Below are 19,199 nucleotides of genomic sequence, written 5' to 3'. Positions count from 1 at the left end.
GAATTGCGGTCCTTTCGAAATAGGTTCCCCGCCGTTCGCACGAGCGGCTTTTGGGATTGGTTTGCGGCTGTTTCCTCGGCGGAGTATAACATGTCGGGGTTCAGCCCCGAATTAATTGAGTATCTGGAAGGGAAAATCTCTTTCGAGGAGTTCGAGCGTCGCCGAGAGGAGCGTAAAAACTGCGAAAGAAAGGTGAGGCCTTTTTGTTTCGCAGTTATTTACAATTTTTACTTCTTTCAGGGTTTGTTGTCACTGTGTGTTGGGGGGAGAGAGCACGGGGGGGGGAGGCTCAGCTAATCTCAATGTACACATGTTGTACTTTGACAATAAAGGTTTATTTATTTATTATTTTATTATTTATTTATTTATTATTTATTTATTTATTTGTGTGTTTGTAATTATATCTATAATGTCTTGTTCTCCCCTCATTTTCAGTAGTGTGTTATGTACTCAGGTACCCGATAGCTTCTTTGCATTTTAAATAAGGGCTGTTGGCTCATAAAATCCTAAAAATAATTTTAGTAGAAAACGTAAATGATGGGATATCTCTTATGCATCTATTTCATGATATGCGTTTGTCCTGATAAATACTGGATCTAGGGCTCGTTTCCGGGCAGCAAAAATCCGATGGGCCACTACGTGGTAGCAAAGCAGTGGGATTTTTTTTTGTGTGTGTGCTGTCTTTTAGTGGTCCTCCGGATTTTTGCAGCCCAGTCCAGATTTCAAAAGTTTGAAGATTTATCAGTATTTTTGGGGGGACATAAAAGAGCCTGTTTTGCTTTTGGGTACTTAAGTAAATACAAAATACAAGGGAATCCCATATGGGCTAAGGCAAAGAGACAGGAAAGCAATTATTATAACTGTAAAACACATTGTGTTACCTTACCAGTTTTGTGCTGGCACATGTTCACTTTATTTAAATTACCTCTGACCAATTCTGTTTACTTTAAGATATACATGATTCTGTTATCCAAAGTGTAGCTAAGTTTTGTTAAGTCATTTGCAAAATGTGCAGTCAATTGAGGATAATGTCCAGTTAATGATGTAATTTCTATACAAAGCCTGTTTTACATTACTTAGCTTTATTGTCTATTGACAGATTCATTAAAGTTGACCATTTAATTTTCATGAACTCTTCCAAAATAAGTCATACAATGAAGCCTCAGTTTTAATTAATTACTCACTAATATAGTGTTTTTCTTAAGCATATATGTATTTTTAATCCACTGAATATTCTACTCAGAATACAGGCAGTCCTTGACTTACGATCACAGTTGAACTCAAATTTCTGTTCCTAAGCAAGACAGTTGTTAAGTGAGTTTTGCCCCATTTTATGAACTATTTTGTCACAGTTAAGTGAATCGCTGCAGTTGTTAAGTTAGTAACATGGTTGTTAAGTGAATCTGGCCTCCCCATTGAGGTTGTTTGCCAGAATATCACAATAGGTAATCACATGACTCTGGGACACTGCAACCATCATAAATACACACCAGTTGTCAAGCATCCGAATTTTAATCACATGACTATGGGGATTCTGCAATGGTTGTAAGTGTGAAAAATGATCATAAGGCACTTTTTTAGTGTTATTGTAACTTCCAACGGTCACTAAATAAATGGTTGTAAGTTAAGGACTACCTGTAATATAAAATTAATGTTATTTTCTTTTTAAACTTTACAGGGACAAAATGTACTCACTGAGGAAAATGCAGAAGACCCTGATGGCCCTTCTACTTCTGGGCAAGGAATGTCTACTGAAATACAAGGACATATTGAAGCAGAAGGTATGTTTTATGCTTATTTTTTCACTTACCAAGGGGTAAATATCCTGATCACTGCTTTGCTGTCACATTTATAAATCAGAACATGGGGGCTCACTGCCACTTTGCAGTGAAAATAAGTCACAATTTCCCCAGCCTCAGGAATCTGTATGTAATACTAATTATTATTTGATAGGCTTTAATTCAAACATGTATGTATATCCTTTGTGATCAGTCTACAGCAGGGGTGTCAAACTGCCGACCCAGGGGACAGATATGTCACCACGAAACTGCTCCCACTCCATTGCCAGCAATGGGGAAAAAGCTCCGATGCGTCGTGCAACGTCACGTGATGTTGCGAGTTTGATATGTCTTGTCTACAGCATCTTGAGCCAGAGTAGAAAGTTTTTGAGGGTTTCTGCCAGTTTGTGTAGAAGTACAAAAAACTAAAGTGATGATCTAATAATATGAACCTTCGTTCATTTCGCTGGGACCTGAAGTCCTGGCTCTTTGAGCTCTCCGGCCCAGGCTGAGAATTTTTAACTGGGGTTTTAATTTTTTTAGGGATGATTTAATCTTTTTTTTTAATTGTTTTTAACTTTTGTATTGATTTGGTTTTAAATAACCTGTAAACCACCCTGAGTCCTTCGGGAAAGGGCGGTATATAAATCCAATAAATAAAAATATGTTCTATCATATTATTTTTCAAGCTTATCACTTTATTAATCGACAGAGAAGGGAACCTGCTGCCCTTCAGCTCTCATCAGCCTTGGATATTGTGGCCAATATTCACAATATATATTGCTGGGGGTGCGAGACGATATTCCAGGAGGTGCAAAAACTTGGGTTTAGAAGTTTCAAAATTATAGTGTATATGTATTATTCGTTGCCGCTATATCGAACTTTTGTAAGGGGTGCAAGAATATATCAGAAGCGTTCTAGGGGTGCGCAGTATAGAATAGGTTGGGAACCACTGCTTTAAAGACTTGAATTACTCTTATTGATTCTGTGGGTGTTTGATTACAATTATGTCTTAATACAAATAGTTCTTGTTTAGTGACCACAATTGATACGGGCAAAATGGTCGTTAAGTTCTTCATAAGATTCTTCTTCATAAGATTAGAAACAGTTGCTAAGTGAAAAACCACATGACCGTGACCGTGCTTACAATTTTCCTTCAATTTTCCTTTGCTATTTGCTCTTTCCTTTATTTGAACTGGGGTTCTTTCTCTCTTTCTTCAAGGACAACTTTTATGATTTTATGAACTCTCCCTGTTTTACATTAATTAGACAACATTATTAATCTTTTTCTCTGAGCAGAAGAGATATCAGATGGTATCAGTAAATCTGTCCATCGAGTTTTTGCCTCCATGATGGGAGAGAATGATGAAGAAGAGGAGGAGGAGGAGGAAGATGAGATCTCTGAGCAACCTACAGCGGGCGATGTTTTTGCACTGGAGATGGTGCTTAATAGAGAGACTAAGAAAATGATGAAGGTAAGCAATATAATAAGAGCCCTTAAAGCAGCCACATCTTTTTTTCAGGTTTATGTGGAAGCCTCGAAAAGAAAAAAAAAGATCTAGTTACCCCAAAGAAGGATTGAGTTCCCATTTCTATGGATTCTGAAGCATTTCTTCTAAACCTTTTTTGAAGCATGCACATCCTTATTGCTTAACTGGAAATATTTATGATAGGATTTGATTAAGTGGGTTCTGTGTGGATGCATGATATAAATTATATATTAAACAATGTACATGGCTATTGCACAGTCAAACAACAGTTTAAATCAACAGTTCAACACTCTCAATTTAAACATATTTTTACTAGAAAAATATTCTTTGTAGGTAGTAATAACAACTGAATTTATTGAAATATATTGATGCCAATCTGTTTTCTAGGAAAAACGTCCACGCAGTAAATTGCCTCGTGCCCTGAGAGGCCTTATGGGTGAAGCTAACATTAGATTTGCTCGAGGTGAACATGAAGAAGCCATTCTAATGTGCATGGAGATCATAAGACAAGGTATCTTTGAATGCTTCTGTGGGTCAGATTTGTTACTGAGAATAAATAGAAGGGACACATAACATTAATACAAGACAATTCAGTGTGTCATTATAGACCTGATGTTGCATCTGCTTTATGTTTTTATAACCACTTTCTCCTATTTTTTGTTAACTTCTTAAATTTTCCCAATGATCCCTCTAGAAAATATGTTGTTCAAAGCTATTTTACTCTAGCACTGATCTTTTGGTTACATTAGTGTTGTAGGGTAGCATAGGTGCACAAACTTAACCCATGCATAGTTTCTGAACACTTTGGGCTCTCAATCTGCAATTGCCAAGCTTTGAAAAGTTTACTTTTAACATTTCTTTTCAGGAAGGTAGAATAGAAGAAATAAACCCCATAAGGAAATACATGGATATATGGTTTTAAAAACATACTCTTTAAAATTGATGTATGACCACTTTTTGCTTTGGCTATTCTTGCTTTCCCCCTTGTCCCATTCACATGCAAACTTTACATATCCCACAAGATCCACATATATTACAGAATGAAAATCCTACATGGAAATGTTACCGTATTTTCCGGCGTATAAGACGACTTTTTAACCCATGAAAAATCATCTCAAAAGTTGGGGGGTCGTCTTATACACCCAGTCGTCTTATACGCCGGAAAATAGTACATAAATCAATCGAGCGCCCCCATTCTTGCAAAGCAACTTCAAGCCTCCTTAGTCCAGTCCCCCCTCCAACATGACTCTCCCTTCCCACCCCCAAGAGCCTCTCAGCCCCTTCCCCTCCCCCTTGCAAACGCTAGACCCCGGGAGCTCTTGCGTCTATTCCAAAGGGTGGGTGGAAGGAAAAGCCCCTTTCGGCTCCGGCTTGGCTGTAAGTCAGTGAGCCTGGGAAGGCACGCCCTTCCCTCTCACTGTGGAGGAAGCAAGGCAGGCTGGCGTCTGGCGGGAGTCAGCAGGGCAGTCCTGCGCACGCACGCGCTCCCCGGCTCCTAAGGAGTCCTCGGGGAGCCATGGCAGGTGCCTCACGCTCTTCCCTCTTGAAGCAGCATCGGCGGAGCCGTCCGGCGTTGGGCGGGAGCCGGCAGGGCAGTCCTGCGCACGTGCACACTCCCCGGCTGTTAAGGAGCACTCCGTGTGCGCAGGACTGCCCTGCCGGCTCCCGCCAGACGCCAGCCTGCCCTGCTTCCTCCACAGTGAGAGGGGAGGGCGTGCCTTCCCGGGCTCACTGATTTTCCGGCGTATAAGACGAAAAATCTTGAAAATCATCTCAAAAGCTGGGGGGGTCATCTTATACGCTCAGTCGTCTTATACGCTGGAAAATACGGTACATTGCTGGACATTTTGAAAGCACAATAAATGTTTTCCTCCTCTTTGGAATGTTGAAATAGCCTCTACTGATTTAAGCTCACTTTGCTATTTTAACAATCTGCAGTACAATATGAACTGCCTAGTTCATTTTTACAGTAACTGTATTTGGCATAGCAATTAAATATAAAAGAATAATTAAGCCAGACAATATTGTAATTACATTTACTAATTGTGTTTTGTTTAAAATGTTTTGAATATTCTCTGTAAGGGGATCTACAATCTTAATTTTGCAGGATTGTAAATTAGAAAAAGAAGTTGATGTAGGAAACCATCAACGTGATAATAAAACAGAGTTTTATTTGAAGCCTTATTAAGAGTAGATCCACTAATCTTTAGATAATAAGTCAGATATAGACAACTGAATCCTTTCTTTCCTAGTTTAATGCATCATGCTGAATTGCACTATTTGTCCTTTAAATACAGGAACTATAGTGTTAGATAAAAGTTTTCCCATTGCAGTTCTTAAATAACTGAAAGTTATTGTTTCAATTTTTTCCTTTTTCCTTGGAGTCGGGGGGGGGGCAGGGGCGAAGGCCTAGGGGGGAAAATGGGAAAAATGGAAAAATCACATTTTCCCCCTAAGCCTTCAGATATTTGTAATAAAAAAACTGCTTCTTTTTCTTAAAAAAGTTCTCATATTTGAATTATGCTTTTGTTTTTTAAAATTAAAAACTGCCTAACTTAACATCATCAACGGCAGCCAAATAATTTAAAATTATTTGGGGAAAAGCAAATTCAAATGCTGCTGTTTTTGTGTCATGGAAGAAAGTTTGGAAAAGATCCCAATCTGTGTTACTATCTGTCCTCTCTCTAGAGTCTAGACCAGGGGTCCCCAATCTTGGCAACTTTAAGACTTGTGGACTTCAACTCCCAGAATTCCTCAGCCAGCTTTGCATCCAAAACAGGGTCTCGGAGTAAGATCTTAACAGTTGGGTGGGTCCATATAGGAAATCCTTCCCATACTTCCTCCAGTCTAAGCTGCTACAGTTTTATAGGTGCAAAGCAGCTTTTTGCATTATATTCAGAAATGAACTGCTAATCTGTTTTTAAACAGTTTCAAATGATTATTGTTGCTAGGTGCAGCATGCACAAATTTAGGCATTTTATTGAAATGATTATGAATAGTAACCCATTTTTCTTTTGGCACCCAACAGCTCCACTTGCTTATGAGCCATTCTCCACTCTTGCTATGATTTATGAAGACCAAGGAGATATGGAAAAATCTTTGCAGTTTGAACTGATTGCTGCTCACTTAAATCCCAGTGACACGGAGGAATGGGTCAGGCTAGCTGAAATGTCACTTGAGCAAGACAATATTAAACAGGCCGTTTTTTGCTATTCGAAAGGTAAGCAAATTAATGTCATAGCAGATTATTTAATGAAATTTGCTTTACTGTCTATTTTGCAGCAGGTGTCACAGTATTGTTTTCATTACAGATTAGTCTTTGCATCTGTTGAACCTAATTTCATTCAGCTGATTTTGATGGTCACATCATAAGTTAATTTGTTGAGATATTTAGGCATTTTAGTATATTTACAGTCTCCTTGCCTTTTTGTTATGACGTACCAAATCAAGATGGGAAACTGGTTATGTACAAAGTGATAGATGATCCTGATAGGGCAGGCAAAATGTATAGAGCAGGGATAGGCAACCTTGGCTCTTTTATGACTCGTGGACTTCAACTCCCAGAATTCCTGAGCCAGTTCAATTCTGGGAGTTGAAGTCCACAAGTCATAAAAGAGCCAAGGTTGCCTACCCCTGGTATAGAGTTTTTAAAAGCTTTCTAGTGTTCTGCTGGAAAACCTTTCATGTACTCTGAATGAAATTAGATGGAAATATTAAGCTATAATGTCACAAAGATGTGGCAGATAATATGAAATGAAATAACAATTGACTTGTGGAATAATACCAATTTATCATGGCTGTTTAGCATTCTGTTTACAGTATGGTACAACTGAAGTATGCTTTTAAATCTTTTTTTAAAAAAAAGTTGTATTAAGGTTTATTAAGATACATTATAGCATAAAATACAATGAAAATAATAAGGGGGTGAATGCAGGATGGAAAACAAAAATAAAAGAAAAAAATATTGACTTCTGACTCTTTCCAACACAGTAAAATACTAATACTCAACTGTTTATATTACCTATAATTATTTCAAGCCACTCCTAAAAAAAGGTAAAGGTAAAGGTGTGCTAGTCGTTTCCAACTCTAGGGGCCGGTGCTCATCTCCGTTTCAAAGCCAAAGAGCCAGTGCTTGTCCGAGGACGTCTCCGTGGTCATGTGGCCGGCATGACTAGACGCCAGAGGTGCACGGAATGCTGTTACCTTCCCACTGTAGTGGTCCCTATTTTTCTACTTGCATTTTTACGTGCTTTTGAACTGCTAGGTTGGCAGAAGCTGGGACTAGTAACAGGCGCTCACTCTGTTATGCGGCACTCGGGATTCGACCGGCCAAACTGCCAACCTTCTGATCGACAAGCTCAGCGTCCTAACCCACTGAGCCACCGCGTCCACTCCTATAACTACACAATTATAAAATCTTCAATCTAAATTCTCACTTTCATTTTTTTTCTTTTCCAAATCTCAAAACCAGAAGTAATAATCCAATAGAAACAAGACCAAATAATATCTTTGTTTAAAACAGTTTACCTCATCACCTTAACCAAATCATTTTTTTCTCCTGTTATGAGAAATGATATATATTTCTATTTATCCTTATTAATCTTTCTATCATTTATATTAACAAAAACCACTATACTTTTTCATATAATTTAACCTTTTATAAATATAAATATAAAACTTTTTTATATTCATTTTAAAACTCTAAATATTTCTTTAAAAATGCATCTTTATAACAAATAAATTCTAATGCATTTTTAAACTTTGTTTTAATATATAGATACATACTTTCAAATTCACTTTAAATAATATTTTGCAAGCTTTAAGAATTACTCCAGCTTTAAAAATAAATTACTCAAATTTTAAAAATAAAAAAACAGAAAACCTATTTTCAAATCCACTTTATATACGCAAAACAATGCATTGGAATTATGTTTAAAACTACATATGCCAAACCAATACAAAATCAACCCTAATTCCACTTAACTTACTAACTTGTTAAATTTAAGTTATTTCCTCCAGTTTATATAATAAAATCTGTCTATTATATAAGTATAAACTTCTTTTTCTCCAATATGACTTTTAGAACAAATATGTCAACATTGTCGATTTCCACTTTGATTTTGAAGTAGAGATCTCAAATTTGTTCTCTTGAGAATTGTAAATTTACTTGCACTTTTTTTTCCAATTGCACTGGGAAACTCATAATTTAGCCATCTTCATAATAGGAACTGTTGGATTCAGATTTATATTCCAAAATTGCAATTAGGTCCTTTGCATTTTCAAATGCTTGTGCAGTAGCCTCAGTTGTTTGATAACTTTCTGGCTGCATCTCTGGTTTACTTATCATTGTTTCTATTACTTAAATAATTTGTTCCTCTTGCTCATCCTTCATGACATCTTTCGAACATAATTTATCAACACAGTGAATTGTTTTGTTTAAATACTTCTCCAAAACAACTTTTGCAGTCTCTCTCCGGTTTAACTGCCTTCTATTTTGCTTCATCTTCTTCAGTACTTTAGCCCACTCTAGTGGTCAAAGAATAAGGGACGCGGTGGCTCAGTGGGTTAGGTCGCTGAGCTTGTCAATCAGAAGGTCGGCAGTTTGGCGGGTTGAATCCCGAGTGCCGCGTAACAGAGTGAGCGCCTGTTACTCGTCCCAGCTTCTGCCCACCTAGCAGTTCGAAAGCACGTAAAAATGCAAGTAGAAAAATAGGGACCACTACGGTGGGAAGGTAACAGCGTTCCGTGCGCCTTTGGCGTCTAGTCATGCCGGCCACATGACCACGGAGACGTCCTCGGACAAACGCTGGCTCTTCGGCTTTGAAACGGAGATGAGCACCGGCCCCTAGAGTCGGAAACGACTAGCACGCATGTGCGGGGGAACCTTTACCTTTACCTTTTAGTGGTCAAAGAATAAATCTTTTTTTAAGAAAGCTTTTTCTAAATCAGATGGTATCTTCTGGCCAATCAGAATCCATTAAAATCGGAAGATTTCAGCCAAAAATAAAAATAAAAAAATGCAAATTATAACTCCCAATGACAAAGGTGAAAAATTCATAAAAATGACAAAATAAAACTTAACATTTTAAAAAATCCTTATGTTTCTCCCTCAAAAGAGAAAAGAGTGGTCCACGCTACCTAATTTTAGCACATCTCTGGCAACCCTCCTCCCTGTCGTTCAACAATAACAAGGTCCTGAAAATGGCACAGATCTTCAAAAAGGAGTAATAAGCTGGGATTGAAAAGAGTCTCTTTTACCTTAGTAAATAAAGTAAAAGGTGCAACTTATTGTCTGTTTGAAAAGTAAATTCTGAAGTGGGTGCTTTTTCAACAGTGAAGGTGATTGAAGCCCAACCTCCCCAGCTAAATGGCTCACCCATCTACTTCAGAGTGTGGCTTCAAAATTGCCTTGAAGAAAATTGCCTCTGTATGGAGGATCTTGCGGGGTGATTTTGGGACTCTCCCTAACCCAGGAGTTATATAAAGTTAGGGATCTTAAATCTCTTGTTTGTAAATTGAAAAAGCTTTGGTCCATAGGGAGCATTCTGGACTTGGTCAGTCAGCCATAGTCACTGGAAGTCCATGAATTGACTTTTTTTTTACCCTAATTTTTGTTACTTCAAAGATATATTGGTTTTGAGAACGGATGCTCAATATGTTGTAAGGTTTTACACTTAGCCTCACAATTGTCCCAGCATTACTCAGGAATTTAAAAGAGCCAAAAGAAACTCCTGAGCCGAGGTTTCAGCAAGCAAACAAGTTTTATTTTGATCAAAATAGAGTTGGGTGGCCGCATCTCTCTTCATGGCTGGTAGAGAGATGAAGGCAGCAACCAGGAAAGATGTCTTCCTCCACCTTTTATACCTTTCCAGAACAAAGAGATCCGGTCTTGGTACTAGGAACCAAAAGGTACAGAAAAATAATTCCTAGATGATGACTCATACACAACAACCCAGGCTCCACCATAACTCCTTTTCCCCCTCCCCTCACCATGCTCTTTTCACGTAAGCAATCCCCTGTACCTAAAGCATGAAACATTTGCTTTTATATAACTAATTTCCCAATATAAAGCACCTACAAGGCTGCTTGCACATAAACAAAGATGATTACGAAGTATCACTACTAATATCAGTATTACTAACATCAACCTTAAACATAATAAAATCCCTTCAATGTTATGATAACAGTCTGTTCAGCATTCAGAATTTTTGATTTCATCCTTGGATGATTTTCAGGATGAGATGTTTTCTTATTGCTTTCCCATTATCACAATTAAAGAACAATAGAAATAAAGACAAGGGACGCGGTGGAGTGAGTTAGGATGCTGAGCTTGTCGATCAGAAGGTCGGCAGTTTGGCGGGTCGAATCCCGAGTGCCGCGTATCAGAGTGAGCACCTGTTACTCGTCCCAGTTCGAAAGCACGTAAAAATGCAAGTAGAAAAATAGGGACCACTACGGTGGGAAGGTAACAGCGTTCTGTGCACCTTTGGCATCTAGTCATGCCGGCCACATGACCACGGAGACGTCCTCAGACAAGCGCTGGCTCTTCGGCTTTGAAACGGAGATGGAAACGACTAGCACGCATTTGCGGGAGAACCTTTTACCTTTACTTTTACCTTAGAAATAAATAAAATGTATAAATAAATTTGTTCCGTTGAATATATTTGAATATTGTTTCCCGGAATTACAAATCTCAAAGTGATTTATCATACCACTTCCATTTTTATAGCTCTGAAATATGATGCTACTAACGTCCGTTATTTGTGGGAGAGATCAAATCTCTACAAACAGTTAGGGGAGCACAAACTGGCAATGGATGGCTACAGACGCATTTTAAATCTTCTGACTCCTTCTGATGGTGAACGCTTTATGCTTTTGGCAAGAGACATGGCCAAGTAAGTAGAGCGGAACGCTTAAGTCAGTGCTGAACTGAACTGAAACATCAGCTTCTAAAGGGAGTATTTTCTTTTGCTTCTACTTGTTGCTATAGTTAATAATTGCAGGATACAAAAATGATGTGTTATAATTGGTTGGCTGCTTTGGAATGCAGGTGGTCCTCACTTAACGACATGAATTGAAGACTAGAATATTTATTGCTCAGCAGGCAGTCAAAGAGTGCGATGTCATGTGCCTGCTAGCATTGGAAATTCTGGCATTCTCAACTGCCACTGTGAAACAAACCGTCATGAAGGCATCACATATTTGCTGTTTGTGACTTCTGCCGTTTTGGGCTCTGCTTGTTTAAAATTGGCAAAGAAGATTGCCAATGGCAGTCACATGGCCGCAGGATGCTGTGACATCACAAAGTGGATGCCAAGCCCATGGGTTGTGATCACATGGTCTCGACGATGCTGTAACTGTAAAAGTTCAAGGATCTGTGGTAACTGTTCAGCGCCGTTCAAATGATCATTGAATAAGGGGTCATTACATGAGGACCACCAGTAAAGTAAACAGCAGCTGTACTCCTGTGATAAGATGCGGTGTCTTACTTTGGCATTAAAGTGGAGTCAGACTACCATGAACAGAAATAACACTTGAAATTCCTGGAGGAATCAGATAGAGGTATACACTAGAAGACAAATGAAAACAAGATGAAAGGATGTTATCAGGCAGAACAGAATGACCCACCATTAGTGCAAAGTTAGCTGGGAGTTGTTGCTGATCTGCATTTGGAAAAATCTTTCCCACTGCAGCATACTGTATTTATACGTGGCTTTCTTTGCTTTATGGAATTCATGATTTCCAGTCCCGATGCTGATCATTTGATGGATTCAGCTCCCAAATTGCATTCTGGTCCTAAGGGCCAGGAAATATGGTTTTTCTTTTCTTTTTTCTTTGGAACGAACATTCAAAAGAGGTTTAAGGAAGCGGGTTTAACCTAACAGGCTATTTTAAGATATAAGAAGAGGCAAAATAAAATATTGCTGAAGTCATGACATTTGATAAACATTGGAAGGAAATGATTGACTCCCAAGAAATGTTAACACTGAAAGTGAATAATTTACTGGGTTTCAAGTTAGTGATTACATTTGATATGTCATATAATATATGTAATATAATATAAATTAATATAATGCAATATAAATTAAGTAATGGCTTGCTCCAAACTTAATTTATCAGACTAGCTATATAAAAGGAGAAATACCAAAGTAATTAATAATCAGGACATACCAATATGTCTTTTTAAAAGCTGTGTTAGTTCAATAAAAAGATTAAAAACACAGGATTACATTTCAGTAGTTTCAATATAGCGTTTTCACTATACTTCAAAAAAGCTGACCATAGCATGTGGAGGTGAAGCCTAATTCCTGTTAGGCACTCTCTGGGCTGCTGTTTACCGGACAATTTAATCTGGTCAGATAGAACAGGAAAAACATGAGTGTGTGGCTTAGTTGTAATGTGCACTATAACTGATTACTGATTTTCTTGAGCTGATCCTATCACATTAGATAACCCCTTATCTCAAGCCCTGGTTTAGAGAGGTATGAATTCAGCTAGCTTTGCCCTAGGCTTGTCTATTACTATGACTCTCCTTCTTTGGTATTAGCCATAAGAAAGAATGCTAAAGTTTTTGCTTTCACTTTTGATAATTACATTTTTCCAAAGCTTACAAATCTGTGGCTTTAGACTAATTCTGATTATGACGACTTAACTGGGTTTCAGCAATGTAATACGCTGTCCTCATTCAGGCCTTCTCCTGTCATCAGTCACAACTTCTCTGTGATATATATAAGTTATGACTTGCTTTTAAGTTTACAAACACAAAGGTACTGTGATTTTGATATTTGCAATAATAAATAATGTTTTTCAACGAGAGATTGTCGTTTTTCTTCTTGCCCGGGAAAATATGGTAATAATTTGTGTGTTTTTAATATAGAAAATATATTACTATTTTATTTACGACTACCCCGTTACTATTTTGTTCCGCAGAAGTTATTATGAAGCAAATGACATCACTGCTGCTATTGAAATAATGGAAGAGTCCTTCACGAAACATCAAAGCCTTGTATCCATGGAAGACGTTAACATAGCTGCTGAGCTGTATATTTCCAACAAGCAGTATGACAGAGCATTAGCAGTAAGCATATTAATCTAATTTCTGTCTATTTATAATGAGTACCAAATGCATATCAACAGAGGAGCACTTTCTAATACTGTTTGTTATTCAAGGGATTACGATTGCCCTTCTGCCAGTTGTGAGTTGCCTCTTACTATGAAGATTTGCCACTTACAGATTCCAAAGGAACAGTTGTTGAAAAGAGTTTGTCTCCCCAAGTTGCACACAGAATATCAACTCCTCCCAGCTGGGGCTTTTGGTCCAGGGAGTGAAAAAATGGTCCATTCTGGCTTCCTCCATCAGCATATGGTCCAAGGTCACCAATTGTTACTCGAGCATGAAAACTAGCAATGGTATATGAATACGTTTTCTCTAAACTGCACAGAGGACCCAACTTCACAAATGTATCCTGCCTTTCAATAACTAATGTTCCTTTCTCCCTTCCTTTCTCTCTCTGTAGATTCTGGAGGCCAGCCCCTCCTCTCATTCTAAACTGACAGGAGTTTGCTTTGGGAAATGAAAATTTATCCAAGAAAATACAAGAAAAAAACTATTAATCTGCATGCCCCTGTGTGTCGTCTTTGTTTTATATTCTCAGTCCTAGGCTTTCAGTCATAGTCAGTAAATCTTGACAGACAACAGATAGACAGAGCTTTATTTCAGTCATTGACCAATAAAATACAATCAATAAAATGAAAAATGCAAAACTATACCCTAGCCCAGGGGTAGGCAACCTTGGCTCTTTTATGACTCGTGGACTTCAACTCCTAGAATTCCTGAGCCAGCATGGCTGGCTCAGGAATTCTGGGAGTTGAAGTCCACGAGTCATAAAAGAGCCAAGGTTGCCTACCCCTGCCCTAGCAAAAGAACTATTACCAACCATTTGTGGGTGAAGCTTTTACATAATGTAGCAAAATCTTTGCCAGTTTTAGATGTGAGACATTTGGCTGCAATGTGTGTGACCCCATTGATCATCAGGGTTGATTTGGCTGATCTGGCTGACTAATCAGGTATTCCCAGATAGGAGTTTACCTGTCTTTGACCTCAGGTACAACGCAGCTGCATTGCCCTGCTAGAGCCTCCAATAAAACATGCGCACGTCTTCGTATAAAGCCGGTTTGTCGTTGACCTTTCACAGTAATGTTTTAGTTCATAACTTCTCACCATTAAAAGCACCCTAAAGTGAATCCTTGTCCAAATTTCAATTAATATTCTTCCTGACCGTTGTTCCTTGCTATTTCAGTGTGATCGAAACTGTAATCTACCGTATCAGTATCTAGGAAAAATGGAAATCTTTTCTCCTGCTTTTGGCCGAGTTGCCATTTTCTGGAATTAGAACATTCCGTGTTGCTGTAAAGCTCTTGTCTTTGTCCTTCTTCTGTTCAAAGTTATGGGTCAGGATTAACTTTTCTTTAGAGGTAAATTGAGCATGCCAGAGCCATATTTTACGCTGAAGTGAACTCATGCTAGTGATCTCTATACAGCTATGTTGTTTTTAGGCTATCAGGGAGGAAGTGGTGGGATTTCATATTTCTTGCATCCTCTTTAATTTTTTTCCTATTAGGCAGCACACTCTCAGTGACCTTCCCCATGCTTTCTGAGTTGCCATTTTCTACTTTGAATCATTAAATTATCTCTTTAATTCTCAGGGTACTTTCCCTCTTAAATTGTCCCTTTCTAGGTTCATTTTATTTCTTCACAACCAAAATCATTTTCCTTCTTTTAGGTTATTACAGATTGTTCAGGAATTCTACTTGAAAAGCAACAAGCAGAAAAAGATTCTTCAGCAGATAAAAAAGGTATTAGAGTGATTGAGGATCCATTGCACTGAGCTTTTTTGTGGAACAGTTAATCTTCTGAAATAGTCAGGTTTTCTGGTGTTATTACAGATGTGCCATTAACTCCTTCCTGGCATTATAGTAGTTAATATTAAATACACAGTCTTTAACAGTAACAGAGTTGAAGGAACCTTGGAGATCATCTAGTCCAACCCTCTCTAATGATGGGGCACCCACAGCGTCCGATGGCAAGTTGTTCCACTGGTTGATTGTTCTCACTGTTAGGAATTTTCTCTTAGTTCTAGTTGCTTCTCTCCTTGATTAGTTTACATCCATTGTTTCTTGTCTTGCCTTCTGGTGCTTTGGAAAATACGTTGCCTCCCTCTTCCTTTATACGTATTTATGTCCATTGATACAGAATATTGATGAATAATTTTATACCGTATATACTTGAGTATAAGCCGAATTTTTCAGCCCACTTTTCGGGCTGAAAAATTCCACTTCGGCTTATACTCCAGTCAACAAAAAAACTTACCGAGGACTTGTGCGCGGCCGAGGCTTTGGTGCTTCCGGGATCGCGCGCACCTCTCCCAAGCCACCGCCATCCGGAGACCTGCCGAAGTTTGGGGAGGTTTGGGGAGGTGCGCGCGCACCTCCCCAAACCTCCCCAAACGTCGGCAGGTCTCCGGACCTCCGCGCCTTGCCTGCCTGCTTCTTTCCGCAGCGGAAAGAAGCAGGCAGGCAGGGCGCGGAGGAACGGAGACCTGCCGACGTTTGGGGAGGTTTGGGCGCCTCCCCAAACCTCGGCAGGTCTCCGTTCCTCCGCGCAGACCTGCCGACGTTTGGGGAGGTTTGGGCGCCTCCCCAAACCTCCCCAAACCTCGGCAGGTCTCCGTTCCTCCTGCCGACCTTTGGGGAGGTTTGGGCGCCTCCCCAAACCTCCCCAAACCTCGGCAGGTCTCCGTTCCTCCTGCCGACCTTTGGGGAGGTTTGGGCGCCTCCCCAAACCTCGGCAGGTCTCCGTTCCTCCTGCCGACCTTTGGGGAGGTTTGGGCGCCTCCCCAAACCTCCCCAAACCTCGGCAGGTCTCCGTTCCTCCGGCCGACCTTTGGGGAGGTTTGGGCGCCTCCCCAAACCTCCCCAAACCTCGGCAGGTCTCCGTTCCTCCTGCCGACCTTTGGGGAGGTTTGGGCGCCTCCCCAAACCTCCCCAGGTCTCCGTTCCTCCGCGCAGACCTGCCGACGTTTGGGGAGGTTTGGGCGCCTCCCCAAACCTCCCCAAACCTCGGCAGGTCTCCGTTCCTCCTGCCGACCTTTGGGGAGGTTTGGGCGCCTCCCCAAACCTCCCCAAACCTCGGCAGGTCTCCGTTCCTCCGCGCAGACCTGCTGACCTTTGGGGAGGTTTGGGCGCCTCCCCAAACCTCCCCAAACCTCGGCAGGTCTCCGTTCCTCCGCGCAGACCTGCCGAGGTTTGGGGAGGTTTGGGCGCCTCCCCAAACCTCCCCAAACCTCGGCAGGTCTCCATTCCTCCTGCCGACCTTTGGGGAGGTTTGGGCGCCTCCCCAAACCTCCCCAAACCTCGGCAGGTCTCCGTTCCTGCTGCCGACCTTTGGGGAGGTTTGGGCGCCTCCCCAAACCTCGGCAGGTCTCCGTTCCTCCGCGCAGACCTGCCGAGGTTTGGGGAGGTTTGGGCGCCTCCCCAAACCTCCCCAAACCTCGGCAGGTCTCCGTTCCTCCTGCCGACCTTTGGGGAGGTTTGGGCGCCTCCCCAAACCTCCCCAAACCTCGGCAGGTCTCCGTTCCTCCTGCCGACCTTTGGGGAGGTTTGGGCGCCTCCCAAAACCTCCCCAAACCTCGGCAGGTCTCCGTTCCTCCGCGCAGACCTGCCGACCTTTGGGGAGGTTTGGGCGCCTCCCCAAACCTCCCCAAACCTCGGCAGGTCTCCGTTCCTCCGCGCAGACCTGCCGACCTTTGGGGAGGTTTGGGCGCCTCCCCAAACCTCCCCAAACCTCGGCAGGTCTCCGTTCCTCCTGCCGACCTTTGGGGAGGTTTGGGCGCCTCCCCAAACCTCCCCAAACCTCGGCAGGTCTCCGTTCCTGCTGCCGACCTTTGGGGAGGTTTGGGCGCCTCCCCAAACCTCCCCAAACCTCGGCAGGTCTCCGTTCCTGCTGCCGACCTTTGGGGAGGTTTGGGCGCCTCCCCAAACCTCCCCAAACCTCGGCAGGTCTCCGTTCCTCCGCGCAGACCTGCCGACCTTTGGGGAGGTTTGGGCGCCTCCCCAAACCTCCCCAAACCTCGGCAGGTCTCCGTTCCTCCGCGCAGACCTGCCGACCTTTGGGGAGGTTTGGGCGCCTCCCCAAACCTCCCCAAACCTCGGCAGGTCTCCGTTCCTCCTGCCGACCTTTGGGGAGGTTTGGGCGCCTCCCCAAACCTCCCCAGGTCTCCGTTCCTCCGCGCAGACCTGCCGACGTTTGGGGAGGTTTGGGCGCCTCCCCAAACCTCCCCAAACCTCGGCAGGTCTCCGTTCCTCCTGCCGACCTTTGGGGAGGTTTGGGCGCCTCCCCAAACCTCCCCAAACCTCGGCAGGTCTCCGTTCCTCCGCACAGACCTGCTGACCTTTGGGGAGGTTTGGGCGCCTCCCCAAACCTCCCCAAACCTCGGCAGGTCTCCGTTCCTCCGCGCAGACCTGCCGAGGTTTGGGGAGGTTTGGGCGCCTCCCCAAACCTCCCCAAACCTCGGCAGGTCTCCGTTCCTCCTGCCGACCTTTGGGGAGGTTTGGGCGCCTCCCCAAACCTCCCCAAACCTCGGCAGGTCTCCGTTCCTGCTGCCGACCTTTGGGGAGGTTTGGGCGCCTCCCCAAACCTCGGCAGGTCTCCGTTCCTCCGCGCAGACCTGCCGAGGTTTGGGGAGGTTTGGGCGCCTCCCCAAACCTCCCCAAACCTCGGCAGGTCTCCGTTCCTCCTGCCGACCTTTGGGGAGGTTTGGGCGCCTCCCCAAACCTCCCCAAACCTCGGCAGGTCTCCGTTCCTCCTGCCGACCTTTGGGGATGTTTGGGCGCCTCCCCAAACCTCCCCAAACCTCGGCAGGTCTCCGTTCCTCCGCGCAGACCTGCCGACCTTTGGGGAGGTTTGGGCGCCTCCCCAAACCTCCCCAAACCTCGGCAGGTCTCCGTTCCTCCGCGCAGACCTGCCGACCTTTGGGGAGGTTTGGGCGCCTCCCCAAACCTCCCTAAACCTCGGCAGGTCTCCGTTCCTCCTGCCGACCTTTGGGGAGGTTTGGGCGCCTCCCCAAACCTCCCCAAACCTCGGCAGGTCTCCGTTCCTCCGCACAGACCTGCCGAGGTTTGGGGAGGTTTGGGCGCCTCCCCAAACCTCCCCAAACCTCGGCAGGTCTCCGTTCCTCCGCGCAGACCTGCCGAGGTTTGGGGAGGTTTGGGCGCCTCCCCAAACCTCCCCAAACCTCGGCAGGTCTCCGTTCCTCCTGCCGACCTTTGGGGAGGTTTGGGCGCCTCCCCAAACCTCCCCAAACCTCGGCAGGTCTCCGTTCCTGCTGCCGACCTTTGGGGAGGTTTGGGCACCTCCCCAAACCTCCCCAAACCTCGGCAGGTCTCCGTTCCTGCTGCCGACCTTTGGGGAGGTTTGGGCGCCTCCCCAAACCTCGGCAGGTCTCCGTTCCTGCTGCCGACCTTTGGGGAGGTTTGGGCGCCTCCCCAAACCTCGGCAGGTCTCCGTTCCTCCGCACAGGCGCCCAAACCTCCCCAAAGGTCGGCAGGAGGAACGGAGACCTGCCGAGGTTTGGGGAGGCGCCCAAACCTCCCCAAAGGTCGGCAGGAGGAACGGAGACCTGCCGAGGTTTGGGGAGGTTTGGGGAGGCGCCCAAACCTCCCCAAAGGTCGGCAGGAGGAACGGAGACCTGCCGAGGTTTGGGGAGGTTTGGGGAGGCGCCCAAACCTCCCCAAAGGTCGGCAGGTCTGTGCGGAGGAACGGAGACCTGCCGAGGTTTGGGGAGGCGCCCAAACCTCCCCAAAGGTCGGCAGGAGGAACGGAGACCTGCCGAGGTTTGGGGAGGTTTGGGGAGGCGCCCAAACCTCCCCAAAG

At 43.3% G+C, this 19,199-nt stretch overlaps 1 protein-coding gene across 2 annotated transcripts in view; it reads left to right on the top strand.

Moving 5' to 3' along the window:
- Nucleotides 1-39: 39 nt before the first annotated feature.
- GTF3C3 (general transcription factor IIIC subunit 3) overlaps nt 40-19,199 on the top strand; it is a 35,422-nt gene continuing 16,262 nt past the window's right edge. For both annotated transcript variants that reach the window (XR_014024528.1, XM_081313006.1), the window contains exons 1-8: nt 40-192; nt 1,679-1,781; nt 3,078-3,253; nt 3,656-3,779; nt 6,297-6,488; nt 10,998-11,163; nt 13,199-13,346; nt 15,052-15,124. Coding sequence is in view for 1 of the 2 variants with exons in the window: in XM_081313006.1 (XP_081169132.1) it covers nt 91-192; nt 1,679-1,781; nt 3,078-3,253; nt 3,656-3,779; nt 6,297-6,488; nt 10,998-11,163; nt 13,199-13,346; nt 15,052-15,124 (1,084 nt within the window). In the remaining variant the exon portion in view is untranslated. The remainder of the gene's footprint in view (nt 193-1,678; nt 1,782-3,077; nt 3,254-3,655; nt 3,780-6,296; nt 6,489-10,997; nt 11,164-13,198; nt 13,347-15,051; nt 15,125-19,199) is intronic.

Source organism: Vipera berus, assembly GCF_964194415.1.
Source record: "Vipera berus genome assembly, chromosome: 1".
Taxonomy (NCBI): Eukaryota; Metazoa; Chordata; class Lepidosauria; order Squamata; family Viperidae; genus Vipera; species Vipera berus.
Note: the sequence above shows the minus strand (reverse complement) of the source record. Positions and strands in the feature narration are given on the sequence as shown.